The sequence below is a fragment of the Podarcis gaigeae genome, assembly GCF_964106915.1.
Source record: "Podarcis gaigeae genome assembly, chromosome: 10".
NCBI lineage: Eukaryota > Metazoa > Chordata > Lepidosauria > Squamata > Lacertidae > Podarcis > Podarcis gaigeae.
In genome coordinates, this window is record NC_139686.1 from 57,635,102 (window position 1) to 57,655,335 (window position 20,234).

Sequence of the window (20,234 nt, forward strand, 5' to 3'; positions counted from 1 at the left end):
ACAGCCATACTGACGTTAACGTCAAAGGATGTCATTTTATGGAGACTGACTTTTGTAATGGCACTTTCCATTATAGCATTTTTAAGTAGTGTAGGTTTTGTTTTGTTTTTAAAAAAGAAATGTCAGTGATTTGAAATCTAAGCCGAAGCAATAATGGAATAACACTAGCATGAAATAGTCCTGGATTGGGGGTGGAGGTTATGTACCAGTTTGCAAGAATAAGTAGTGTAGAAAGTTATTATTCAAACAGGAAAAGTAAAACACATACACACATTTTCTGATTTCTACAGAAAAGTGACAAAGGGTAAACTCTTTCTGTGCATCTTTTTTGAAGCTAATGTCAAAAAGGGGATGTAATCTACATAAAGTTAGGTAAATGCACCCCACTAAAATCAATATAAGTGCACAGTTCAACACTGAAATCTGATTCATTTCAGTACAACATAGTCAAACTTCACTCTCTCCGATTAGTGGCCCAAATCAGAAAGAATAGTTAGCAAATCACTATTACTTGATTCTGTTATTATGAGGTCCCTATCTGATCTATCCAACATGGCAAAGGGAGACTCAGGAGGGTTGTGTATCATTTGCAGATTTTTAGTTTAAAATAAAAATGGGGGGGATATGATAAAGCAGTGGTTCCTGATTGGAGGTCCGCGGACCCCAGTGGCTCTGCAAAACCCACCCAGGGGGTCCGTAGCACCATTCACAAAACAAAAAACTACCATAGAGTAGTTACTTAGGTTTTCCAACTCCACAGAGGGATGGTGGTATACACAAAATTCAATATAGTTATACCACAGAGGGCTTAAACAGCAACACTTCATATTTGTTTTTCCAGTAAAAAAATTAGCTAGGCACATTTAGCACCTGTTGGCTACTTGCGACCAAGTGAAGATGTCTGGGTGAAAGGATGGTGCCTGACAGCTCCACCATCTGGAGGTACACGCTTGGGGATCATTGGATCTTGACTGTTTTGACACACTAATACCACATCCTCCAGAATTCTATCAGTTACATTTTATCTGCACAATCATAATGAATTTCAGGAACCAAAATGGCAACTAGGCATTCTGTTTTGGCACCTAGCTTATATATCTGAATTTCTAACACTAACTAGGGAGCACATGGTATTTAAAGCTCACTTTTAACAAAAACAGGAAAGAGAAACCTCCACCCATTATCTAAAGCAAGTGTGAAAACCTGTAGGCTTGGCAGATGCTATTGGACGCCAAACTACAATCGGTGCCAGGTAGCATCCTCTTGCCAAATGTTAACGATCTATCACTCTCAAAGACTGGTGTGTTGAATAATCAAAATCAAATGTAGTAACATATCATTTATATTGATGATATTGGGGAATGAATAACAAACTGCAGAACTGTTAAATTAACACATCATTCAAATAGATTTTTGACTATGGAGATCAGGGAGAGGAATCTGTGGTCCTTCAAATGTTCTTGGACTCCACCGCCAATCATCCCAGACAGCATGAGCGGGGATGAAAAGAACTGTAGTTCAGTAACAGCCAGAGGGGCCACAGTATCTCAGCCTGCAAACTTAAAACAGAAAATGTGTAGAGAGTAAAAGAGAATACATTTACATTCTGTAATTGTATTCCCAAATTACTAAGAAACATGGACATAACTTTCAAAAGGCAAGCCCCAAATTTTAATTACTGCTTGAAGATCTTAGTTTCTTAGCTCGGGATCTCCCAGAAAATTACCTTGCACCAGCAACAACTGCAACTTTTGGGAAAGCACACTTGCAAGTTTTGCACAGCTATATTCATTTCAGCTTGCCTTGCACAGTTAAAATTATTGACGGGGCAGGCTTTGTTTAGAAAACCGTATGTGAACTGTGGCTTTCTCAGGGTCAGCCTTCTTTAGTAGAAAAGCAATTAAGAAGCAGGGCATCAAACTACTGAAATACTGTTTCACTGCTTTCTTGTTATGTCCAAACATAGCACCTTGTTTATCCCTATTGACTCAAAGGAGTTACAGCAACAATGCTGTTTCTAGTTAAGTCAAGCCAAGCTGGTGGCTAGATTTAAGTGCTCTCTCTCTCTTTCTGAGAGTCAAATGCCCTGTATATTAACATCTTCAGTGCTGGCCCAGATCCACCTGCTTGCTATGAGTGAGCAGCTGGATATCTTTCAGCAGTGAAGAAGTTAAAGGTACTGGATTTTCTGCATGCAGCACTTGCCATCTAAGATTGCAGATGTCAGCAGTTATTGGACCATTAGCAGTCAGGTTAAAGAGAAAGAAAGAGGAAAAGAGAGCTATCCACTTGCCTCTCATCCCTCAGCTTATTACATGGCAAACTCCCATGGAAGCAGGGAGGGGGTGAAAGAGAAGGTTGATAGACTGCACTACTGACAGGCAGGGAAACTAAGCTAGATACCTGAGAAAATGAAACTGAGCACAGGGAATTGCAATGCAAGTTAAAGGCTCCTTTACCATAGTTATTTCTGGCATTGTCTGGGTTTTAAAGCGCCGTCTCAATTTTGCTTGCGCCCCCTAAGTACTTCCAGATGGATGTGCTCTTCCTGAGAAGCATTTTAGCCTCAGCCCTTCATCTTTTGCATTCAATCTTGTACCAACAACACTCCCGTTAGCTTTTACTGCATGTCTTTTGTCCGTGTTTTTATTTGATTACAATAAATAAAAGAGCTTTCCGATTAAGGCTGAATTTTTAGCAAACTGTGGCGCTATGATTACTCTTTTTGCTACTTCAGCAGTCTCTGATGATATTCTTTTAAATGACTGAAAACCCCAAACCTTAATGTTTTCCGGGGTGGGTGGGAGACTGCTAACTTAAGTGATACAGACAGATTCAATTGTTTAAAAAGAATTAGAACAAATTCCAACAAAGCTTAATGTGCAATGGAATTACCGGGGTGCAATGAATTTTATTCTGTACCACCATTTTGGGAGGGGGGCAGGGGAGTTAGTTATGCCACTGTTCCATTTTCCTTTCAATAAAAATGAGAAGTATCTCTGTTAAGAAAACAAATACAAAATCCATGGGTAAAGTTTCTTACATATGAACCACAACCTGCCTTTAAGAAATGGAGACGGAAAACCTGAAGCATTTGTGGACAATCTTCCTTAGTTATCAAAAAGGCACCTAACTCAGGCACGATATCTGCTTGATATTTCAAAGAAGCGATTTTAAACTGTCTTTTGTTGAGCCTTTGGCTAATTAAACAATCTGGCCATTTAAACTGGGGTGTGTGTGTGTTGTTTTTGCTTGTTTCCATAGTTTGTATTTTTGTGTTTTTATACTGTAAACCACCCTGTGATCCTCGGATGATGGGCAGCATAGAAATTGAAAGAATGAATGGAGGAATCTCCAATGAACTCAACAGGGCATATGTTCCGAAAAGCCACACACAGAACTGCAATGTACATTTCTAAAATTGGTGTAAAGTAAGTTGTAAACCAAAAGAGCTATGCTCCTGGATATTTCATTCCCGTTCCAGCATTTTGAGATGTTACTGCACGCACAAGTTATTTTGGAGTTTGGTTGCCAAGTCAGGGTTGGACAGCTGACTAGACTAAATCCCCCAATTTAATGGGGATAAATTTTAGACTGGTGCAGAATGAAGTAGTTCGGAATGTAATCTAATAATTTCTTAAGTTTTACACCAAGATGGCTCCGCAACTTGACTGTCTAGTTCACGAAGAATGGTGCTTTTGCTCTTAGCACTAAATTATGAAATGCACCCATTACCAATACAGAAATTCATAACACAGGTATATCTTCTACATATGCCTAATATGCAAGCATCAAGCACATTTGGTGCTATATTCTGTAATTTTTTGAAAATAGTGGTATTCATAGGAGCAACAATATGCATATACTCTCCTATGTTACCGTTTATGTCTCCCATTGGGGCACCCCCAATTCCTTGCATTGCAATTTACTATTTAAATCAATGACTTTTTTAAAAAGAAGGAAAGTTCAACAGGCTTGCTAAAATGGCCTGATCACTAAATTTTGAGTTTTTTTAAAGGAACTGAGATTATCCTCCCTCTATCATATTCATAGTAAGCCTCTTAAAAACCACACGAACAAGTCCACATAACCACGGCTCAAGTCACAAGGGAGGTGTGAATATTCTGTTGCTAGTTCAACTCTGTTTGAAGTTTCCAGCTCAAGGGCTGTAGTTTCCAGTACAGGTCCTCAGTACTGATCTCTGTGATCTCCTAATTGGTGCTTTGGGCCTTGTTTTACTACTTCTCCTTTTATCAAGAATGGTGCAAAGCGCTAATTAAGTTTCAGACACTTTAAACGATGTGGTAGAAGAGTTAACTTGAAATCATTTCTCAGTGCCCAATCTATACTATAATACTGGCAGGTAGACCACCACTACCACAGGGCCCTTTTTTCTTTTCTTTTTTCCTTTTACACATCTTTTGCTGTGCTGGGATAAAAGTCAGCAAGCAAAGCTGCTCATTACAAATGGGGGGGGGGGAGGACTAAATAGAATGACAGAGGCATGACTGGTAATTAAGATAGGTTTCAACTGGGCAGATAACTAGTCTTAAGATGTTTACTTATAAAGGGCATTTAGGGAAAAAAGGGGTGTTCAGCTATTCAATACCCTTTTGAAATGTGGCTCTATTTGGGGAGGGGTGTTATTGGGTTATTGTTCTTCTTTTGATTTTATATATTATGATCTTTTCTGTGAACCACCCTAAGAACTCTGGGTATAGGGCGGTATATAAATTCAATAAGTAAGTAAGTAAGTAAAGTTTTCTTGGGGTTGACTTACTGAAATCAATAGATCTAACTTAGTCATGGACAGTAATTTCAGTGGATCTACTTAAAATTTAGTTGAAGACTACCCATGGCTCATACTGGACTTCAGAAAGAGAGGCTAAATAGATAGTCAGATAGCTAAAGCTGGAAAACAGTTTTAAAGGCAATCCCAGTTGTTCCAGAAAGTGTAGATAATGGGTGTCTGCTGTATCTCAACAAGAATACTCTTCCATGGAACAGGCAGCCCCACTAACCAGTGTTAGAATCTCAAATATATAAGCTGGGAGCCAAATGGCTCCTTAAGACAGAGTTACAGTCGCCAAAACGGAACGTCTAGTTGCCATTTGGGGGGCCAGACGGATCAAAAGTTATGTTTTGCAATACAACTTTTTGGTTCCTGAAATTCATTCCGATTGCACCATTAGAATATCACAGATAGAATGCTACAGGATGTGTTGCTAGTGTGTGAAAACAGCTGAGATCCAAGGATCCCAAGGCATGCAGCTCCAAATGGTGCAGACATTAAGCAAAATGCGCCTGCTGGCTTTCAGACGCTGTAAATTTACCTGCTATGCATTACTGTGGAGCAGGCTTCTGAGATCTATAGACCTTGAAGGAAAAACAGATCTCAGTGACCTGTTGGGTATGTAAGTAACTACAGCAAGGGTTGGAAACTTGTGCTCCTCCCCAACCACTGGTCATGTTGGCTGGGGCTGATGGAAGCTAGAATCCGACAACATCTGGTTCCCTGTCACTGAGGTGGAAGACAAAGAGTACTATTTTGAAGAGGTGTTTCTTTCTGTTTTGCCATTAGGTGATGCCATAGTGCTGTTCAAGCAAACAGTAATAAATCAGATTCCAGTGACGAAAAGGAACACAAATACAGCTTTAATACACGAAATGCGTGGGTGAATAGCACCCAGGGATTTCGGGCCACAGAGGCTACTCATTTGAACACAAGTCAGCACCTTAACCCGGTCAAAAAGGCAGCCGCATGCATTGATCGTGTAAACACACTTAGGTCAACAAGATCAGTAGAAAAACAGTTCACAAGAAGAAATAAACATCCAAGAATGAAAGAAATAAAAGCATTTACCCCTTGATGTACAGCGCTGGCACAATCCTCTGCCAACTTCCCAAACATATAAGTATTGATAGCACCGGCCTTAGAACATGGGTTTTCTGACTCTGAAAGACACACAGGAACAGTGACACTGTAACATTTATCTGAATATACTAAAGGAAAGCCTTGCAGCTCTGATTTCATAGGGATATCGCAAGCGCTGAGAGGCCAGGGACATTAAAATACACTCACGCCTGTGAGCTATGAAACTAGGGGGGGGGGGGGGGATCTCTGCACATAAGGCGGCTCCCGAAAGGCCAGAGTAAGGACCACAAAATGAGCTCTATTCTACCAGGCAATCAATGAAGCACACAGCAGCAGGTTGTAGTTGAAAGTCCAGATAACCTTGCTGGTGAGGACCGACATCAAAAGACAAGATAAGGACTGTGAAATTTTAAAAAAGGGCAGAGGAAGGCCTAGCCTCTGTTGTCTATGCTCTGGTAACTTTTAGGATAGACGGCTGCAACGCATAATATGTAGGGCTGCCTTTGAAGATGGTTTGGAAATTACAGCAGGTGCCGAATTCAGCAGGGAGATGGCAAGCTACCAATTCATTTCCTGGCTTGATTCAAAGTGCTGGTTTTGACCTATAAAGCCTTCCACAACTCAGGACCCCAGTAACTCCAGGACCACCTCTCCTCCTATGAACCAACCCAGAGCAACAGCTTATCATTCAAGGCCCATCTTTGTGTTCCCCCTGCAAGGGAGGTATTGACAAAAGAGCAGGCTTCTCAGTCTCGACTCCCCAATTATGGAATGCTCTCCCAAGTGAAGAGCCACCATTATTTATTTAGGCCCAGGCAAAAGCATTTATTTTTTCAGCAGGCCTTTAGTTTTTGATAATCCATGGTGTTCTTCAGTGGGATGGGATGTTTTAGACCTTCCTTTTTCAAAAATATGAATGCTTCAGATTTTGCTCTCTTAGTGTCATGTTAGTTTTACTGTATTTGTTATTCTTTTTCTGTTGTAAAGTGGTTTGACGTACTTGGTTTAAAAAGTGAACGGTAGGTTAAATAAATAATATTATTATAATTTGCAAAATACTTCGACTTCAGAATTCCCGATGCCTCCTCAAATAAATCATCTCTCCCATTTGTAAAAGCATATGACACTGGTTGTTGTTTTTTTAGATCTTCCACTATATCTGTTATTACCCCCATTATTACAGTCCTACAACTTTTGCCTGTGGAGCACAAGTAGTACAACCAAAAACTATATGTTAAAATACCTTGAAGTATAATCTTGAAGAAAGATGTCCCGTTTCCCACTTTACTTAATGGATAGGAAGCAGCAACTGTTCCCTGAAATGAGAAATTTGGAGAGGAGGGGGTCCTAATTAGCAAGTCGAAAATATTTCCAATAGAAAATATCAATCATATTCATTACTTGACCCAGACCTTTCGGATTATGTGCAATATCTCCACAACAGCAGCATCGCATCAGGTTTTACAGTGGCAGAACAATTAACGAAGTGCTTCATAAAATATACAAACCTATAATTGCTTTCTTCATCTGTATCTAACAACCTAACTGCAATCCTGAGCAGTCAATCGTCAGCCTCCTTTTACAAATGGAGAAGCATGGCGGGACCAACTACTCAATATCTGTCCACTACTTTCTGGACCAAAGAATGTTGGTAGAACAGAGAGTCCTGTGCCTCTCAAGAGAATCCTCAATAACTTCCAAATAAATGGCAACATTCATTTTTATGGTTTGCAGCTGACCAACAAAAGCTAGTCTTCCAGCTGAATGGTGGCCACTCCTACTCCAACTACATCCCATATTCATTTGTGCTCTGCATAAAACATGACAAACTTAAACCCTCCTCAGGTGTTTAGCCTCCATTCCCAACCCTTGTGCCAGCCCCATACTCCAATATCCCTGTGGGAAAGTGAAGGGACTTTTTAAGCACGTTTGGTCGAACAAGTCTTGAGCAGAGGTGGGGAATCTGTGGCCCTTCAGAAATTGCCGAACTACAGTTTCCATCACCCCCAGCCAATAACTGCCAAGGACAATGGGAGGTATGGTTTAGTAACATCTTGAGGGCCACAGGTTCTTCATACCTGGCTTAGGAGCTTCCCCACAGTCAGGGATCCTGTATTACAGTGTTTCCCAAGCATGGGTATCCAGCTGTTGTTGGACTCCCATCATCCCTAGCTAGCAGGTGAGGGATGGTGGGAGTTGTAGTCCAAAAACAGCTGGAGACCCAAGTTTGGGAAACACTGCTGTATTACCAGAGCTCCTGTGTGTTAACAGGCTTTTAACCAGGCCAGCTTAATGTCCTTTGTAGCCCACTCCAGGCCTTCCCACTCAAAGCAGGACAGTTTGAATGAAATGTACACACCTAATTGCACACTGTGATGTTAGGATGTGGGTCTAGCGCACACTTTTTGCCGAAGAATTTTCAGCCCAAATACCGAAGAATTTTCAGCCTGAATGCCCGAAATACTGCTCTTTCTTGCTCTGCATATCCCCCTCTCTCAACTAAGGATTAATTCCTGTGCATATGAAAAATATGGCCCATCTGAACCTATGCCATGGCAGCCTTTAACTTTTAAGGAGTTTGGTGTTTTAAATTCAGTAAATGTTTATTTATTTACATGAGCAATTCTCATGTAACCAAATAGTTTGTCAAACTGTGTCGTGTTTCAATACTGTTACAGAAAATATCTTTAAAAATCATTGGACTGGATCTAGAGGCATTTTTCTGTGAATGGAAAGGCTCCTTCCATTTGTGGGAGGAACATTTGCCCAGCAGTTCCCACTTAACAAAGTCCAAGGGAATTAATTTTTGCTGATTCACTCTGTAGTGACTAGCAAAACCTAGCCATGCTGTTCTGGAGGGTCCCCCAACAATCCAGAGCTGATTTTCGGGGGCAGGAGGAGCAGGAATGTGTAAAAAATCACCTCCCCTTTCTTCAGCAGAGCATCACATAAGCATAAGAATGCCACCGATTTGGGCTCCAAACCTAGCTTCTACATTTGGTCTCTCTTTCCTTGGAAGCTTTTAAGCAGAGGTTGGATGGCCATTTGTCATGGATGCTTTAGTTGAGATTCCTGCATTGCAGGGGGTTGGACCCTTGCAATGGTATGATTCTATAATTCTTTTTTTAAAAAAAAGATTTTGTATAACTCTAAGATTCTATGATTTCTCAGGATAGACCAACCAAGGTCCACACTTTTAAGCTTGCCATGGTGAATTTTCCACTGCTCTCTGCGGATCATGATGCGCCCAACCTTTCATCCCAACCTTGGGGCAGAAGAGTGGGCAAATATGGTCCCTGCAGATCTGTTTCACTTTGTACTTGGGAGCAGTGTTCAAAATTTGCCAGGCGTGCTTCGCACCAGGCTGTCGGTCACTTGTGACCAATAAAGATGTCTGGGTGCCAGGATGGCACCTGATGTCTGCACTATCTTGGAGGTGCATACCTAGGGATCCTTGGATCTTGACTGTTTTCACATACAGTGGTACCTTGGGTTACATACGGTTCAGGTTACAGACTCCGCTAACCCAGAAATAGTACCTCTGGTTAAGAACTCTGCTTCAGGATGAGAACAGAAATCGTGCTCCGGCAGCGTGGCGGCAGCAGCAGGAGGCCCCATTAGCTAAAGTGGTGCTTCAGGTTAAGAACAGTTTCAAGTTAAGAACGGACCGCCGGAACTAATTAAGTACTTAACCCGAGGTACCACTGTACTAGCAACACATCCTGCAGAATTCTATCTGTGATACTTTAGCTGCACAACGAATTTCAGGAACCAAAGAGTTGTACAGAAACGATGACTGTCAATCAGTCTGGCCCCAAAATGGCAAATAGGCATTCTGTTTCAGCAACTGTAACCCTGGTTTAAGGAGCCATTTTACCTAGCTTATATATCTGAGCTTCCAACACTGCTTGGGAGTACTGCAAAAAAGCAAGGCAACTGTGGGGATGCTCCAAGCTACCCAATTCAGAATGTGGGCCAGATCCGGAAATAATTTTCCTCCCCTGGTTTGATACATGGCATATTCTTTGTCTCTCTCAAGAATAGCAGAATTTCTTGAACGCTGCACATGTTATACACAGCTGAAGGAGTCAGGAGTAGTTAACAGAACTGTGTATTAAACTGCCTGAATTACAACTTGCCTTTTTTCCTCTGGCATCTCTGCTTGTACACCAAGGATATATTTGTCTGTTCTGAGCCTATGTATTACACGGCAATCACACTTGAACAACAGTAAATATGCAGTACAACCACTGTGATCATCATAATATATTTGAAAGCTGCTTCCAGGTAGAAAGCAGATGTGCGTCCTCCAGAGCAATCCCTGGCACATTAGCAGATGCCCCAATAACTGCTTCTGTCAAATTAACAAGAGCTAGTTTCCTTGTTAACCGTGTTCTTTGTGCCAGCCTTTCACAGTCACCTAGTTTGTTTGCTTCTTCAGGCAGCTTTCAGATGCATTAAATTCTCTCCTCACCATGAGGCAAGTTTCCTCGGAGGAAATTATCTATCACAATCAAATGGAGTACTGAACATATATTTTGCGCCAGCGCCAGCACAACGAGAAATAGCCTCTCTTTGAACACAAACCAACTGTGGCAGTGATCTTTAACAACTTTAAACGGCATTCTACCCCCCACCTCCACCTCGGTGCCCCATATCTATTTTAGAAATCAGCCACAGATTATATTCCTGTACCGATACATTCCACAGGACTGGGCTGATGACACTAAATGCTTGGTTTCTTGTTGTTGTCAGATGTGCCTCGACAACTTCGGGGATAAACAACAACCCTTCTGCAGATTATCTTAGTAAAGAAGCTAAGATATAAGGGTTTAGGTGATCCATAAGGTATCCTGGACTTAAGTTGTACAGGGCCTTGTAAATTAACACAAAGACTTTGAACCTGGCTCAGTAGTAGATGGGCAGCCAGTGCAGATGTTTTAATAAGGGTGTCACATGTCATCAGCAGTGTTAGAAACTCAGATATATATAAACTAGATGCCAAATGGATTCTTAAACCAACGTTACAATTGCCAAAACGAAATGTCTAGTTACTTACTATTTTGGGGTAAGACAGCTCAAACGCCTGATTTTTCAAATGATGGACCAACTGTGATTAATTCTCGGTTAAACATCTGGCTAGTTCAGATGATAACCTTTAGCTAAGTTAAGAATTTAAAGAACTTAAAGGACTTAAAGAAGAAAAGTCACTTGATCCAGGTCCTGTTCAGACCTCTTTTTCCTAATGGTGACTACTCCTGCTCAAGCTGCACAGAAAAAGCAGTTTGGTTCCTGAAATTCATTCCGAAAGTGCAGATAAAATAAATCTGATAGAATTCTACAGTGCGGGGTATAAGTGTGTGAAAAGACAAGATCCAATGATTCCCAGGCATGCACCTCCAGACGATAGAGATGTCAGGCACCATCCTGGTGCCCAGGCAGCTTCAGTTGGTCGTAGGTGGTCAAAAACCAGGTACAAAATGCACCTGGTTAATTTTGAACACTGATTGTTTAAATGCCCCCGTCAGCAAGTGACTAACGTTTCTTGACCAGAGGGCCATGTTCACTCTTGAACCCCCAGCAGGAGGATGAGACGTGCATGCTGGCAGGTGTGGCCACAGTTAAAAAAGAAAAAGAAGGATGCAGCCGTTTTTGCAACATGTGGCTTTCAATCCAAGCAGAAGACGCACTGTATACCCTACAACCATTCTCCATGCCTCACTGAAAGAAGATGGAAGTGGCAGCTGAAACACTGATATGTTGCCAAGGTCATTGTCAAAAAGCTCTCTTCCCAAATTGCAGCTTATTAATCGAAAACTGATATTGAGCCTTGGACCTTACACCCTCCATACCTCTCCTGAAGCACTACATCCAAGGAATGTCTCCAATGTATGAAGATAACTACAGTGGTGCCTCGCAAGACGAAATTAATTCGTTCCGCAAGTCTTTTCGTCTTGCGAGTTTTTTGTCTTGCGAAGCACGGTTTCCCATAGGAATGCATTAAAAATCAATTAATGCGTTCCTATGGAAACCGCCTTCAGACCAGGTCCGGGGACAGTCTGTCCCCCGACCTCTTCTGAAGGCCGGTGGGGGGCGAAAGTCTTTGCTCCCCCCCCCTGCCTTCCCGGGACAGCGGAGACTTCTCTGCTGTCCTGGGGCGGTCTTAAAATGCTGGCGGGCGGCAGCAAAGCCTTCGCTGCCGTCCCCCAGCATTTTAAAAGCCCCTGGGACAGCGGAGACTTCCCGGGGCGATTTTAAAATGCTGGCGGGCAGCAGCGCTGCCGCCCGCCAGCATTTTAAGATCACCCCAGACAGCGGAGAAGTCCTCCGCTGTCCCGGGGTTTTTAAAATGCTGGTGGGCGGCAGCGAAGGCTTCGCGGGCAGCAGCGCTGCCGCCCGCCAGCATTTTAAGATCACCCCAGACAGCGGAGACTTCTCCGCTCCCGGGGCGATTTTAAAATGCTGGCGGGCGGCAGCGCTGCTGCCCGCGAAGCCTTCGCTGCCGCCCACCAGCATTTTAAAATCGCCCCGGGACAGCGGAGGACTTCTCCGCTGTCTGGGGTGATCTTAAAATGCTGGCGGGCGGCAGCGCTGCTGCCCGCCAGCATTTTAAAATCGCCCCGGGACAGTGGAGGAATTATCCGCTGTCCCGGGGCGATTTAAAAGCCCCCGGGAAGGCAGGCAGGGGGGACAAAGACTTTCGCCCCCCACCGGCCTTCAGAAGAGGTCCTGGACCTCTTCTAAAGGCGGGCGGGGGGCAAAAGTCTTTGTCCCCCCTGCCTGCCTTCCCGGGAGAGCGGAGAAACGCAGCGCTGCGTTTCTCCGCTCTCCCGGAAGGCAGGCAGGGGGGAGCAAAGACTTTTGCCCCCCGCCCGCCTTCAGAAGAGGTCCAGGACCTCTTCTGAAGGCCGGTGGGGGGCGAAAGTCTTTGCTCCCCCCCTCTGCCTGCCTTCAAAAGCCATCCGGTATAGCGGGAAGTGCTTCCCTGCTATCCCGGACTGCTTTTAAAATGCTGGCGGTGGGGAGCAAAGCCTTTCGGCCCCCGCCGGCCTTCCTGGACCTCTTCTGAAGGCCGGAGGGGGGGGGAAGGCTTTGCTCCCCACCGCTAGCATTTAAAAGAGGTCCCCGGAGATTTCCCTATGGGCTTTCTTCTTGCGAAGCAAGCCCATAGGGAAATTCGTTTTGCGAAGCGCCTCCAAAACGGAAAACCCTTTCGTCTAGCGGGTTTTTCGTCTTGTGAGGCCTTCGTCTTGCGGGGCACCACTGTACTGTGAACTTCGTGCGCTAGAGATAAAATGGTATTCCTGGAGAAGAGTGTGAATTAAAAATACCTGACATCACAAAAATTCATGAGTCTTTTTAACCTCCATTTTACCCTACATAAAGAGTAAAAGGTTGTATTGATTTTTTCTTTTGTAATTCTCAGTTTGCTGTGACGCGAAAATACAATATTTGGCTTTATGCTGTACATGGAGATAAAAGTAGCAAAGAAACCGTAATGATGACTGAATTGCATGCTCTTGATGAAAAGCTTTTTTCCACAGCAAACAAAATTCAAGTTTAACAGTACTATTCTCAGCTTACACCCCCAAGTGCCGGTAATGATAAAAGGCTTTAAAATTAAATTCATCATCATCATCAAATTAAAGCAAACATGTTGAAGAAGACTGGTCTCATGTGTTCTACTCTGTAAAGTTTATACAAGAGGCCTAATGTACCACCAGCACTAAGCACTTGAATTTAGAACACATTTGAAGCCACAGATGGAGCAATACAACGCGTATTCCTTGTTCTGAAACAGCTACTAGACAGCTGAAAATTATTGCTGCAAACTGTGCTGATTTTATGTTGAGGAAATAAAAAAGAAAAGTTACATTGTGGTGCAGTTCCTCCAGTTTTTTGAAAAATGTCCATAAATCTGGAAGACTCCATTGATTCTTTTATAAGAAAAAAGAAGTCCATTAAGTCACCAGACTGGAAATTTTTTTATCACAACACTTTTTTAAGTTTATGCCTTAAATGAAAAGCTCCCAAGCCATCTATATTTTTCTTCCAAGTTTACTAATGGTTCCAGTAATAAAAAAAGCAATGCTAGAAAGAGAGCATGCTATGACTATATAGATAAGACAAAGCACAGGATATTTTTAATTTTAGCAACACTCAGTTAAGACTTACTTTCAAGTAAGCTTGTTCAGGATCTGACTATAAGAGTAGGGCTACCATGTCTCCAAAAAGGAAATGAGAATAGACAGGGAGCAGTATACAAATTTAATAAATGAAATAAATATTCACAAGTACAGTGGTACATACCTCGGTTGTCGAATGTAATCTGTTCCGGAAGACTGCTGGACTTTTGAAACGTTGGGCAACCGAGAATCAAAGGGCGGTTGTCCAAGTCAATGGAAAAAATAGAAAAACACACAGCAGAAGCCATTCGACTTCCGAGACGTGTTCAAAAATGGAAGCAATTACTTCCGGGTTTTCAGAATTCGGGTACCGAATCGTTCGGCTTCCGAGATGCTCGAAAACCGAGGTATCACTGTAACATGTTACAATTTTTAACTGATTGAGAAGTGCACTTAAAATTACAAGCTTCTGCTTAAAACGTCTACAGATCAGGAGTGGTTCACATGTATATGGGAGCCTTCACATCCTACAGGGCAGGAAAGATCAGTGGAGCAACTCTCAGGAGTGTTCAACTAATGGAACCCAAGTTAACTTAAATCTATAAGAAGCTGATGGCTACAGAAAGAAGGCAGGCAAAACTATTGCATAAAAGAAAATTTGAAGCAACTGTTGGTGAGAATGTCACTAGATCTTGCTCAGCACTAACCTAGTGATAAACAACTTTGAGGGTTGTTGTTGTTTTTACCAATAAAGCGGTGTGTAGGTTTTATGAAACAATAAAATATTAAATAAATAACCTAAGAACAACACTGCTGGATCAGATGGAAGGCCTATCTAGTCTAGCATCCTGCTCTAACAGTGATGAAACAGATGTCTACAGGAAGCCCACAAGCAAAAATTGAGCACAACATCAGTCTCTCCTAGAAATATGCAGCAACATAAAGCCTAATAAAGTTATTTCCATGGCCATACACTCAACCGTCCTTTAAAAATAGCAAGAAAAGGCCATGGCAGTGCTACACAACTTGTGACCCATGAAAATGATCCCAGGCCCCAGTCATGTACTGCAGAAGGCAGGGGGTATTGTTTTGCTATTTTTGTTGACTATTTACATGTGCTTTTACCTTGTATTTTATCCTGTGAACGACCCTGAAATCTTATGCTGAAGGGCAGTATATAAATCAAATTAATAACCAGTGCTTTTTTCTGAGGGTACCTGAACATTATTTAAAGAGATATTATAGTATGAAGAATGTGCGAGCAGGATTTGAACTATGAGCAACAGAAAAAAACTGGTTATTTTTGTGTTATGGTTACGATATAAAAGAGGGAAATGGGGTGCAGCAAAGGGGGGGAGAGAAAAACATGGAAAATGGGATGTGAAGTCTATATTATACAGACAGACAGACAGACAGATGTATTGGAATTCTATGTGGAATCTGTAGAAATTTAATAAAATATATTTGGAATTTTTTAAAATGTTTACCTGAAGTCGAGATACACGTGCGCGCACACACATATAACACACACACACACACGTATGCGCACGCGCACACACAATTATTGGGATTTTATGTGGAACATGTAGAAATTTAATAAAATATATTTAGGATTTTTTAAAAAAGCTTACCTGAAGTCGTTATGTCGAGAGAAAGAGAGACAGAGAGATACATAAATAGACATACATATTCATATATATATATATATATATTTGCTTTCGTAGATTTTCACGGGTACAGGAATGCAGGTTTTGGTGTCCTCGGGTGTCTTCCCGTGTAAAAGTTGGGGTGTCTAGGCGACGTTTCGACGAGGTCTCACTCGTCATCTTCAGGCTGGTGCTTTCGGCTTCTTGTTACTGGAACAGAGCGGGATCTCAATGTTTGAGTTCCTATAAATACTGTAGAGGGGGTGTGGTATCTAGCCTCCAATGTTCTGGGCAGAGAGGAAGTTCCCAGGCTAGTGTGCCTTTTCTTCTTTTGTTCCTTAATTACTTGAGAGATACCTTGAGTGATTTCTTGAGTGATATCCTGAGTACCACTTAGGTGGGTCATTAGGTGTGGATTAGTTGCTAAAGTCTTTGTGTCTTGACCTCTTGAACTTTGTGAAGAGTTTTCCTGAGAAGATGGCTGTATTGCACTTAGTTGTGCTTTGGCTTGGCTTCGTGTATAGGGGCGAGCTGTGGTTTTGTGGCTTGTGTCAGCCAGATCTGTGTAGGGATTGCAGGGGGGTGCAGCATCCGGAGGTGCCACCATGGATTGGCTACTGGATGGTGTCAGTAATTCATCTGTGGAGAGGGTCTGGGTTTGGGTCTGGTGTGGTTGATTGGTGTTGGCGTTCTGTGTGCCTCTGGATCTGGTGTCAGTTTTTGTGGGGAGGGCTAATTTCCAGATGTCTGGCAAGCGGGATGTGTCGTCACGCTTGTTCATGTTGTGAGGGTGTTTCTCTATCTCGATGGCTTCCATGATTATTCTCTTGTGGTGATGTTCCGTGTTAAAGAGCAATTTGGAATCTGCAAAATTAATTTCGTGTCCTGTTTCTTTCATGTGTTGGAAAAGAGAGGAAGTTTTTTCTTCTTTAACACGGAACACCAAAACCTGCATATATATATATATATATATATATACACACACACACACACACACACACACACACATTGACACATAATTATTGGAATTCTATGTGGAACCTGTAGAAATTTAATAAAATATATTTGGAATTTTTTTAAAAAAAAAAAGTTTACCTGAAGTAATTATGTCGAGACAGAGAGATACATAAATAAATAAATATACATACATACATACATATACATATGCATATATATATATATATATATATATATATGCAGGTTTTGGTGTCCTCGGGTGTCTTCCCGTGTAAAAGTTGGGGTGTCTAGGCGACGTTTCGACGAGGTCTCACTCGTCATCTTCAGGCTGGTGCTTTCGGCTTCTTGTTACTGGAACAGAGCGGGATCTCAATGTTTGAGTTCCTATAAATACTGTAGAGGGGGTGTGGTGTCTAGCCTCCAATGTTCTGGGCAGAGAGGAAGTTCCCAGGCTAGTGTGCCTTTTCTTCTTTTGTTCCTTAATTACTTGAGAGATACCTTGAGTGATTTCTTGAGTGATATCCTGAGTACCACTTAGGTGGGTCATTAGGTGTGGATTAGTTGCTAAAGTCTTTGTGTCTTGACCTCTTGAACTTTGTGAAGGGTTTTCCTGAGAAGATGGCTGTATTGCACTTAGTTGTGCTTTGGCTTGGCTTCGTGTATAGGGGCGAGCTGTGGTTTTGTGGCTTGTGTCAGCCAGATCTGTGTAGGGATTGCAGGGGGGTGCAGCATCCGGAGGTGCCACCATGGACTGGCTACTGGATGGTGTCAGTAATTCATCTGTGGAGAGGGTCTGGGTTTGGGTCTGGTGTGGTTGATTGGTGTTGGCGTTCTGTGTGCCTCTGGATCTGGTGTCAGTTTTTGTGGGGAGGGCTAATTTCCAGATGTCTGGCAAGCGGGATGTGTCGTCACGCTTGTTCATGTTGTGAGGGTGTTTCTCTATCTCGATGGCTTCCATGATTATTCTCTTGTGGTGATGTTCCGTGTTAAAGAGCACACAGAACGCCAACACCAATCAACCACACCAGACCCAAACCCAGACCCTCTCCACAGATGAATTACTGACACCATCCAGTAGCCAGTCCATGGTGGCACCTCCGGATGCTGCACCCCCCTGCAATCCCTACACAGATCTGGCTGACACAAGCCACAAAACCACAGCTCGCCCCTATACACGAAGCCAAGCCAAAGCACAACTAAGTGCAATACAGCCATCTTCTCAGGAAAACCCTTCACAAAGTTCAAGAGGTCAAGACACAAAGACTTTAGCAACTAATCCACACCTAATGACCCACCTAAGTGGTACTCAGGATATCACTCAAGAAATCACTCAAGGTATCTCTCAAGTAATTAAGGAACAAAAGAAGAAAAGGCACACTAGCCTGGGAACTTCCTCTCTGCCCAGAACATTGGAGGCTAGACACCACACCCCCTCTACAGTATTTATAGGAACTCAAACATTGAGATCCCGCTCTGTTCCAGTAACAAGAAGCCGAAAGCACCAGCCTGAAGATGACGAGTGAGACCTCGTCGAAACGTCGCCTAGACACCCCAACTTTTACACGGGAAGACACCCGAGGACACCAAAACCTGCATTCCTGTACCCGTGAAAATCTACGAAAGCATATATATATATATATATACACACACACACACATAGACACATAATTATTGGAACTCTATGTGGAATCTGTAGAAATGTAATAAAATATATTTGGAAATAATAATAATAATACTGTAAAGAGTTTACCTGGACATACTTGCTGGCGCAGTCACAGCCCACCTGCAAATGCTCGAAACCAACTTTTTGGAGGCTTCCCCGCAGAGAGTTTTCAAACACCCTGAAGGAGCCCCTGATCTCTTCAAGTGGCATGGCGCTCCCGCTGCAAACCCAGGTTTTGAAGGCAAGGTCAGGCCTCACAGGAAGGCAAGGCAGGAGCGACCACTTCGTCCGTTAGGCAGCCTTATTTACATGGCAAACCGGGCCCGGGGGCTGAGGGGCTTTTTAAACGCTTCGTGGGTTACCGGCCGCGCGTGCGCACCGGCTTCGTTCTTCTCTATGGTTCGCGGCGCCCAGACGTTACCAACGGAGCCAGGCGCACGCGCACTGTGCTAAACTGAAGCTCCGCAGCGCCGGGCAACGCGAGCAGCGAGGGAAGTAACGGTTGGGAGGGAGGTTTGAGTTCCTCCAGCTCTCTTTTTCTTTTGGACTACAACTCCCATGATCCCTAGCTCGCGGGCCCAGCGGTGAGGGACGATGGGAAATGTAGTTATGTAGCTTGGAGACCCAAGTATATGGGAAACAACTGGTTGAAATGCACAAATGAGATTCTTACTGAAATCAGTGGAACTTGCTTCTCCTGGGTAGACATACATAGGATTGTATTGGGAATTGGGTGCACAAAGACAGGAATATTTATTTATCTACTTATACATGTATATGGTTTTAATTCTGTCAGCGTTGAACTGCCCATGTTGTGCTATTCTAATATTGTTGAATATTATGTTTTATTATGAATTTCTGTATTGGATCAGATTGTTATAAGGCGTATGTTCTTTGCTGGATATTTTGTTGTTTCTGAAAACCACCTTGGGTATTAATGTAGATAGATTCTTTATTGTCATTACACAAGTGCAACATTGCACAAGTGCAACGAAATTGGATGCCATCCCTTAAAAACAACAAAAGCAACACAACAACAACAACCAAACAAACCACATTCCAGCCACACCCACACCCACACCCATCAAACTCCCAGGTCACACTATCGAGTTACTGCATTTAAAAAGGCCACAGCTCTTGGATAGAAACTATTTTTCAGTCTATTTGTCCTTGACTTGATGTTTCTGTATCTCCTGCCAGAAGGCAGTAGTACAAACAGACTGTGTCCCGGGTGAGATGCATCCTGCAGGATATTATTTGCTTTCCTAAGACAACGGGAACCGTACAGTTCTTCCAAAGATGGGAGGGGATGACCAATAATCCTTTGGGCTGTGGTTATGACCTTCTGGAGCACCTTCCTCTTCCTAGCTGTACAGCTGGAGAACCAGGCACAAATACAGTATGTGAGAATGCTCTCTATGGAGCCTCGGTAGAAGGACACCAGCAGTCTCTCACTCAGATTGTTCTTCTTTAAAAGTCTGAGGAAATAAATTCTCTGCTGGGCCTTCTTCACCAGAGCAGTGGTATTTGCGCTCCAAGTCATGCCCTGATCGATAGTCACTCCCAAAAACCTGAATTCCGCCACCCTCTCCACCCGTTCCCCGTTGATATACAAGGGCTGAATGTTATATAGAAAAGCAGTATACAAATTAAAAGTGAAATGAAAACTGTAATTTTAGTTTTTTCTGTGTTTTTAGCCGTTCTTGTTTTTAATCTCGATTCAGGTAGGTAGCCGTGTTGGTCTGATGCAGTCAAAATAATAATAACAATAAAGTCCAGTAGCACCTTAAAGACAAACTAAGTTTGTCCTGGGTATCAAACTTAGTTGGTCTCTAAGGTGCTACTGGACATTTTTTTATTTGTTTAGAATTTGTAAGCCGCCTGGAAATAATACAAATAAAAATAAATTCTGTTTCAAGACAGAGCAAAGAGTCCACACAAATTTGAGGTTTTCATATTATTATTAT

The 20,234-nt window shown here is 42.7% G+C and overlaps 1 protein-coding gene across 2 annotated transcripts in view; it reads right to left on the reverse strand.

The window, feature by feature from the left end:
* Positions 1 to 18,686, reverse strand: part of POT1 (protection of telomeres 1) — a 70,209-nt gene extending 51,523 nt beyond the window's left edge. Inside the window, exons 1-3 of one of the 2 annotated variants that reach the window (XM_083699179.1) lie at positions 18,355 to 18,686; positions 7,119 to 7,191; positions 5,864 to 5,955 (exon numbers count right to left, since the gene is read on the reverse strand). In XM_083699179.1, coding sequence (XP_083555305.1) covers positions 5,864 to 5,955; positions 7,119 to 7,191; positions 18,355 to 18,477 — 288 coding nt within the window. In that variant the 5' untranslated portion in view covers positions 18,478 to 18,686. The remainder of the gene's footprint in view (positions 1 to 5,863; positions 5,956 to 7,118; positions 7,192 to 18,354) is intronic. The other variant, XM_083699180.1, reaches the window with a different exon arrangement.
* Positions 18,687 to 20,234: the final 1,548 nt, after the last annotated feature.